The sequence below is a fragment of the Pterocles gutturalis genome, unplaced genomic scaffold (assembly GCF_000699245.1).
Source record: "Pterocles gutturalis isolate BGI_N339 unplaced genomic scaffold, ASM69924v1 scaffold147, whole genome shotgun sequence".
Taxonomy (NCBI): Eukaryota; Metazoa; Chordata; class Aves; order Pterocliformes; family Pteroclidae; genus Pterocles; species Pterocles gutturalis.
This window is the reverse complement of record NW_010109792.1, coordinates 1-8,665: the sequence shown is the minus strand read 5'-3', so window position 1 is coordinate 8,665 and position 8,665 is coordinate 1. Positions and strand designations below refer to the sequence as shown.

The window sequence follows — 8,665 nt, the reverse complement described above, 5'->3', positions numbered from 1 at the left end:
TTTCCCTAGCCCAAGTTTAGGCTCATGTTGCATTAGAAGATGTGATTGTAGCATATATTGTCACAAACACGCTAGCTTTCATCTCCTTGTCTTGGTTAATCATAGCAGCAACACATGTGGGTTGGACCTACCCATGAGAAATCCTAAGTGCATATAATAATTGCCAGACTCCTGTGAAATCCACCATCACCAAATGTGTGCTGATCGTAATTATTCTCATGCTCACTGTATTATATCTAGCTCAAATATGCCTTTCTCGTACTGAATTTATGTCTTTGGCTGACTGACTGTGGGCATAAGCATTTGCATATGTTTTCAAAAACGTCTGGCTGGTTAACTTGAATTATCCAGAATGCTTAAAAACACTAGTGAAGACTAGGCAGCTTAGGTTTTCATTCTTTGTGAGCATCTTGAGCCTATGAGTTAAACTCAAGCTCCTCCTCTGGCCCAAAAGCCTAATTGTGTACGTCCTCCCTTTTAACCAACACAAGCTAACTTGTGGTTGTATTGGACAGTCACAAAGACATCTTTGTCAGGTGAGTGGATACCACTCTTGTATGTGCCAACAGCAGGGAAACTGGAGTGAGATGTGAATGTACACTTCACTGAAGTTTAAAATCAAGTGTCTTGTCATCAGCTAATACAGTTTCAGTTTCCACTGGCACACTGACTGTAAATTTAAGAGGTTAAGAAGAAGATAAATGTCCCATTCTGGTATCCTTTCTATGACACCTATCACTATGATTGGAAGCAGAGGATGGTGACTGTGCAGCCACTGCAGTTAAATCTACCTGTGATGATCTCAGACTGGTCAATCCAAGTCAAGTATTCATCTACTTTTTAACTTAATTTTATTTTTACAGTGTAGACATTCTCATTGGATTTAGGCCTCCTTGCACATTTCATTCTTAGTCATACCTGATTGCAGGCAGACAGTTAATGAGGAAGCAGAAGTATTGGGAAGCTCATTCTCAGCCTTTCAGTGTTTTAGTATTTCTGCAGTTCAGGCCTGATACTTGAATTTTAGGTCTTACTAAAAAGAGAGGGATTTGTTTTATTTTTACTTTTCTGTGATAAAAAATTCTACAAAGATCAGAACGTCTTGGCAGCTTTACCAAGCTGTGAACCTTATATTCCAAAGATGGATCCTTTCCTGTCCCACATTTCCCTTACTATACCCACTGAACACTCAGTAACAACTGTTTTGCCTTTGCTTTGCTGCTGCTAATTCTTCCTGCTCTACTAGTGACAACAAAACTGTATCTTGTCATCTTTAGGTGATGGTGCTAATGATGTCAGCATGATCCAAGTGGCAGATGTTGGCGTGGGGATCTCTGGTCAAGAAGGCATGCAGGTACTGTTGCTTTTTCACCAAAAAGCACTCCCATGAAAGGGTGAAATAGGCACTTTCCATATGTAAGCTTGACCAAGCTGCCTTTGGATAGCCAACACAAATAAAGGAGAAGTGTCAGGTTGTGCTCAGGATTGCCAGTTGCGTGTCGTAAGGATGCTTTCAGCTTGAGTTTGAGCTTGTGTTTGTTCTCAGATCTGTGGTGAGTTTAAACATGCTACCTTCTCAGGAAATTCAATGTATCAGATCCCTCTAAGCATTATGTGTTTTAAGAAATCATTTATTAAATACTGGCTTAAAGGAGGAAGAAAGCACAGCTATGCATTATTTAGGAAATAAAGGTTCACTTTATTCTGGCTTTTGTTCTCCTCTCTCCTGTATTGCTTGGGTATATTTCTCCTGTGGACTAGGTGCACAAGCCCATCCAGCTGATGCAGTTTATTTGCATGGTGTGGTGGTGACCCTTAGCCCAGCCACCCACACATCTCACTCACTCAGCCTATTCAGACAGCTGAACCATGAAGAAAGATAAAATTGCAGCGCTTTGCAAAAGCACAGGTCCCTACACACTATTCCAAGTCTTAATTTTCTCTCCATTTCCTACCCCAGGGAACAGCAAGAGAAGGGGACTTGCCCTGTGGTCTTTTGATGTGCTCAGCCCCTGCTTACTGTATTTACCACTGTATAAGAGGCACTTTTCTGCTCCCCAGAAGGGAGGATGTATATGTACAGGATGTACTACCTACTGTATTACCTATTACCTCTGCCTCCCCTACTGCTAGTGCAGTTCAGTTGCAGTGTTAGCACCAGACATGGCAGTAGGACACAGAAAATGAGGAAGAACCTCACTTCCACCTTGTATTTGGGCTGGGTGCAGCCTGATTGCATGAGAAAATAGAGTAGCTGACTATATGACAAAGAGCTCTTCAAAGAAGATGGGAAGTGTTTCCATCCTGAGGGCCTGACCAGATGAGCATGCCCCTTAACTTAGTTACTGGTGGGTGGTTCTCTGACCCGCATTGCATTTTTTGCAACACAAGCTCCATGTTTTACTCAAAGTGAAGAAAGGCCATCTTCATGCAGTACACAAGTTGGCTATAGAATTTTATTCCATGGGATTTCTGTAATTTAATTGGGTCAACACACAAATTTATGAAACAAAAATTTAACTGAGCTATGAATTTGGATGTCAACGTTGTGCATTTTTGGACATGCAGATCACCAGAAGCTAGGACAGTACTCTGGAGAAAAGTCAGTAGGTGTTTTTTTCTTATTTATTCATATACTCTTCTGAAGGCATCCTCTCTTGGCCATTGTTGGAGGCTGGCTACTAGGGAAGATGGGCTTCAGCCTGACCCAGCAGAGCTGTTACACATGTTCTTCTTGTAGTTACCCAGTGGGTCCAGTCGAAGTAATCTCCAGGAAAAATGGATGTTCATCAGTGCTCTTCAAACAGATTTCAGGCCTGCAATCCATTGAAAAAAAATGTTTCTCCAAACATGTTAGCAGCTGGAAATTAGACTGGAAATAAGCTACCACAAAAATATTCAGATATTAATCATGGATATGACATCCCAGCCATAGAGTCTGTGTCCACCTTTGATGGCTGGAGAGGACAGGAGAAGATAAAATCTTGGATTAAGCAGACATCAAGTGTATTTGTTGTTCCACAGCCTTCACCAGGATCCAAGAGCTTTGTATCGCTCTGCAGGCAATCCAGGCTCCAGAGAGCCCAGAGGTGACTGTTTTGGGGTGGGGTCCCTTCCAAGCCTATCAGTCCAAAAAACTCTGCCCCAAACTCCCTGAGTCTTATCATCTCATAGAATCACAGAATCATTAAGGCTGGAAAAAGACCTCAAGGATCATCAAGTCCAGCCATCAACCCACACCACCTGACTCACTAAACCATGTCCCTAAGCACCACATCTACACGTTTCTTGAACACCTCCAGGGATGGTGACTTCACCACTTCCCTGGGCAGCCTGTTCCAATGCCTGATCACTCCTTCAGTGGAGAAATTTTTTCTAATACCCAGCCTAAACCTTCCCTGGTGCAACTTGAGGCAATTTCCTCTTGTCCCATCACTTGTTACTTTAGAGAAGAGGCCAGCACCCACCTCACTACAACCTCCTTTCAGGTAGCTGTAGAGAGTGATAAGGTCTCCTCTCAGCCTCCTCTTCTCTAGACTAAACAACCCCCGCTCCCTCAGCCGCTCCTTGTAAGACCTGTGCTCCAGACCCTTCACCAGCTTCATTGCCCTTCTCTGGACCTGCTCCAGCACCTCAATGTCCTTCTTGTGGTGAGGGGCCCAAAACTGAACACAGGATTCAAGGTGCAGCTTCACCAGTGCCGAGTACAGGGGCACAATCACTTCCCTACTCCTGCTGGCCATGCTATTTCTGATGCAGGCCAGGATGCCATTGGCCTTCTTGGCCACCTGGGCACACTGCTGGCTCATGTTCAGGCTCATCTCTTATGAACTTATCAGCTCCTATCATCTGTGTATTCATCTCAGATCACTTCTTTTCCTAATGCAGACATATAGTGCTTGTAGCATTTTTTTAACTCCTCTCCACGTTATGCCACTTTCAGTTGAGTTCATACACTTACAATAACCAGTCCTCAAATGCCCCTGGCTTTTGCAGTGTATTCAAATCTGAAAGGTATTTGCTCATTAACCCATTAAACTACCTGGGTTTTTTTTCTAAATTAAAGTTCAACAGAGTGGAAAATGTTTATAGATCCCTTCCTTTACTGCACGGTCCTAAGGAACCATGCAGGCCTCTTTACTATAAACAACTGTCAGAATCTTATGCATGCGGTTACTCAGAAGGCGTTGAGCATTTAGATGTCTAGAACAGCAATACTCTCTGATTTATTTTCTTTCCACATTCTATGGAAGCATGTGGAGCATGAAACACTTTTTCCTGTGAAAAAGCTGGAAGAAAAAATAAAAATATGAAAATCAAGGAGATATTTTGAGACAAAATAAACATGCAAATGTAATTGGATAACACTGTCATCCTCACTATATTCCTCACTGTAATCAAAGTGTAATAAAAAAAGAAAAAACACCCCAACACTTCTCATAGTGTGTTGTGAAGTACTATGCTAGAAGCACAAATCAAAATAAGCTAACAGTTTTGTTTCAACTTTGGAATAGGCTGAGCTGGGCTGGAGGACAAGGAAGCAGACATAGCACAGCTCTATTCTCAAACTGCAAGATAGCTATATGTCTGCAAGACACATCAGACTGTTCTGGGCAGGGAGGTTATAACAAGTGTATCTCAGTACCTGAGAAATCCAAGGATGTGTCAACATATTAAAAAACCTCCCAATGCTTATATACATCTACTGTTTACATTACAGTGCCTTATTACACCTTCTCTTGCATACTGTTTTAGACTTTATTTTAACAGCTTCTACAAGCACTTACTTGTGAAAACTGACCCCTTTAGATGATTTACCAAGAAAAGGAATTAGGAAAATTAAAAGGAAACATGTCTCTCATTTAAAAACACAGCCAAAATACACCCTACAGAGTGCAAGGAAGACGTTGCTCCTTTGGAGGTTTTCACCTTTCCTCATGTTTTTGCTGCACTGTGAGAAGGTGATACCAAAATAGAAAATGAAATGTAAAATAATATTAAATGAAATCTTAGTGTGATTCTAGGGATAGGAAGGATCATGAAGCAACTGTGATAACACCATCGTTTACAAGAAAGCCTCATCTAGATGTACGGTACCCTAAATTTTAGTCAGAAGTAGAGAGAAATGGCATGATTCATTTTGTCAGTCTGATTTGGCAGTCTGCACGGTCCCTGAGGAATCTGATCTAGTGTGATCTTTCTTTCACAGTTAGTTTTAGAAAACATGCAATTTTAAAAATCTGTCAACATACTGATATCTCAGGACAGCCAAGCAAACTTTATAAGCCAGGATTACAAATGTTAGTTAAAACTAATATTTTTATTGCTTTGTGTTTTAAAGTCCAGTAATTATGTTACAACCACTTAATTGTGCTTTTCTTACTTTATTCTCTGGAAATTCATTTTGCCCTGTAAGTACCCTGTAGTTTTACAGAGAAAGCTGTTTCAGGCACCAAGACGTCTACATCTGGGCCCCCAGCCTTCATGCTCATGCAACTGTAATCGGCAGCCGCTCTCCCACCTCTTGCTTTTTGCTGCTGCTTGTTACCATCTGGAACACAGACTGTAATCTCCTTTGGGCGAGGACCGGGTCACCTTGCATGTTCTGCCAAGTTGCTGGATTTGCTCACGGGTATTCCAAATCAATGTGGCAATATCTGCATTTCAGATGCACTGTAATGGATTTAAATCTTCGTCAGTACAATTTCCATTGACTGTATGGATTGGGAAGATGACTAGATTCACTGTTGGTGTCAAAAGTGATGCTTTACAATAATTATTCCAACTTTTCTTTCATTAAAGGCGGTGATGGCAAGCGACTTTGCAATCCCAAGGTTCCGGCATTTGGAGAAGCTCTTGCTTGTTCATGGCCACTGGTGTTATTCCCGACTCGCCAACATGGTGCTGTATTTCTTCTACAAAAATGCAGTAAGTGTTTGACTTGGCAGCTTTATGGCACCACATTTTTCCAGGGTTTATTTTGTGCTAAGCGAGCGTTAGGTCAGCCTTCAAATGGTTTATAAATAAGCTGCAAAGAAATTTGCAGAGTTGAACAACAGCTGGCTGCCATTTTCAGAAATACAGGACCCCCTCCGTAACAGCTACAGTGTGCTGCTGAATGTGCAAATTAGGTAACACAAATAATAAGCACTGCTTAAGAAAAGTTTCTTTATAGAGCAGTTTTGCAGAATTTGGCTGGCTAGACACAGGAGTCTTTTTAATGCCAAAGCCATCCAGCATTGGTCCAAAGTAGCAGTTGAGTGTGTTTTCCTGACTCTATGTTGTCGTTGCTTCTGAGTCACTATACGTATATTCCCTAGTGACTTGAGATAATTTAAGTCCTCTCTGTGTCTCAGATATAGAGATTGGGAAGAGGTTTTTTTACTTATCTTACTCCCAAATAACCAAAAGAGTTTGTTAGAAAGGAAGCGCACCATGGTAAAGAAAGACTACGAGTCTGCATTTCCTCCCTGGTGTATGAAACAGTTAGACCAGTACTGGCCACTGAGCCAGTAGCAGCTCAACTCCTTGGCCCTAACAAAAGCCCTTTGCATTTATCTTGGAGTAAAGATGATTGATTGAAGACTGCCTAACAAGACAACCCAGAATTCCATCAGCTGGGTGGGAGTCACTGGCAGGCACACAGATCTGCACACTTGCAACACCTACAAATCACCTTGGGAGCAAGGGATATGAAGAGGCAGGAAAAAAGAGGAGAGCCAGAGCTCTCAGACCTCTGTTTGCTCTGGAGGGTAATGTGTGAACTGTGAGCAGGAGAGTGAATTTTATGCTCAGTATCAGAAAAAAAAAAATTAAAAAAAAAAAAAAAAAAACCACAAACCACAGCTCTCAATTTTGTAAAAATTGCTTTCCAAATTTAATCTAATCCTCAGTTTTTTAATCGGTGGCAACTTTCTAATGTAAATTCCTCTTGGCCTGACCAATCCCTGTCTGATCTCAGTCTGGAGGTAGGTATTCTATCAGGAAAAGACCATCATTTGCTCAAAATTTTGAACATCATAGGAATACCTAAAGGAGCTAAAGAAATAATGAACTTTGTGTTAATACAAGCATGATACAATTCCTTCTGTGGTATGTGTGCAAGCACCCTTCCAGATACAAAAGGAAGAAGAGACTTGGGAAATCTGAACTGCTGCCTGAGTCTGGAATAGCAAACAGATTTAAATAACGCTGCAGTGAGTGGAGATCCACCTGTTGAAGTACGACAGTGAAATATATGCTGGTGTTCAAGTGCCTGAGTTTTAAGGCTTGATCCTGTATGATGTTGAACATCTGTGCTCCTACCCCCAGTGCTGTATGTTTCCCAGATACCCTTTGGCCTGGCAGTATCAAATCTGAACTTCTGAGAAGTGTATTTAGAACCATCTTACATTAAAATTTAAAAAAAAAAAAAGTAATACGCATAAGACATTCCAACAATCATCAGCCAGAGATGTTGTTCATACATCTACATTTTTGTTCAGCTCTTGTAAAATCTTCCATTTCCTTTGGTACAACTCCCCTTTATTACGAGTATTATTTCTTATGCCACTTTTAGTAAGATATTTTCAGAAGCTACCGCCTCAAGGCTAGAATATAACTGAAGAATATCTCTTTGTGTTGGCTCTGCCTTGGCAGCCTTCAAAGCTTTCTCAGCAATACTTGTTGCTACTGACTCTCAAACTGAAGTGGGTATCCACTATATGGACATGAATGCATTTGACACAATGCATGCCCTTAAGGAAAGACTATTCAGAAGTGAAAGATGTGAGCACCTGATCCTTTTGCAAGGAGACTATTCTGGATGATTCTCCGCAGAGAGTCAAGATAGCTACACTGCAAATCTTCTGCAAATTTTGTTTCCTCAAGTGTTTTTTTCCCCATTTGCTCATATTATGAAATTTTCCATTCTTCACTAGAACCTATCTAACTCAAAGTTTAAACTCAAAAGTGCTGCAAAAGCCATTTGGAGACTCAGATGATTTATCCAAGAAGATGTTTGGCTTGGTGGAGATAATAAAAATACAAGTGAAATATAAACTAAAGCATAGCATTAACTGGAAATATCTGAGCTTGATGAAAAGGGATTTAATGTGAACAAAATTCTACCTGCACAAGTATGCACTGCTTCTTCCTCTTTATACATTATCTCTACAAGGCAGCAGTGGACATTTTTTGACATATACTTTATTCACTGAGAAATTCTGTCTGCTGTTACATTCATAAAACAGTCTAATCTGGAGAGAAAAAAAGGAAACCTTTTTATTTAAAATCTAATTAAATTTTACATCAATTTGTTTTGACTTTTTAGGGGGATAGTGCACAGAAGCAAGAGGGAACATTATATTTGAAATTAAATTAAACACTTGTTTAAAATAAAACTTCAGGGGAAAAAAAACTGATTTAAACTTGGTTACTGAAATGTCATTTATTTGTACAGCTTTCTTTGACAGCACTTCTGAGTCCTGTACTAGAGGTGGTAGGAAAATTTTCAGCTGACTGTATTTTCATCAAATTACCCATTTTTGTCAGAGCCGAACAGTTTCCAAGATAAGTTAATTTTAGCAAGGCTCTAGAGAGGAAAATTTCTTGGGTCCAGCATTAGCTGGATTTTGCTTATTTCAGATGAGTGAGAGAAAAATATCTAAATCTATTAAAATAATAT

At 40.4% G+C, this 8,665-nt stretch overlaps 1 protein-coding gene across 1 annotated transcript in view; it reads left to right on the top strand.

Moving 5' to 3' along the window:
• Positions 1-5,928, top strand: part of ATP10A (ATPase, class V, type 10A) — a gene marked incomplete at both ends in the record, with an annotated part of 34,854 nt that extends 28,926 nt beyond the window's left edge. The window contains 2 exons of the mRNA XM_010073068.1: positions 1,278-1,354; positions 5,803-5,928. Of these exons, the coding sequence (XP_010071370.1) occupies positions 1,278-1,354; positions 5,803-5,928 (203 nt within the window). The remainder of the gene's footprint in view (positions 1-1,277; positions 1,355-5,802) is intronic.
• Between the last annotated feature and the right edge of the window lie 2,737 nt (positions 5,929-8,665).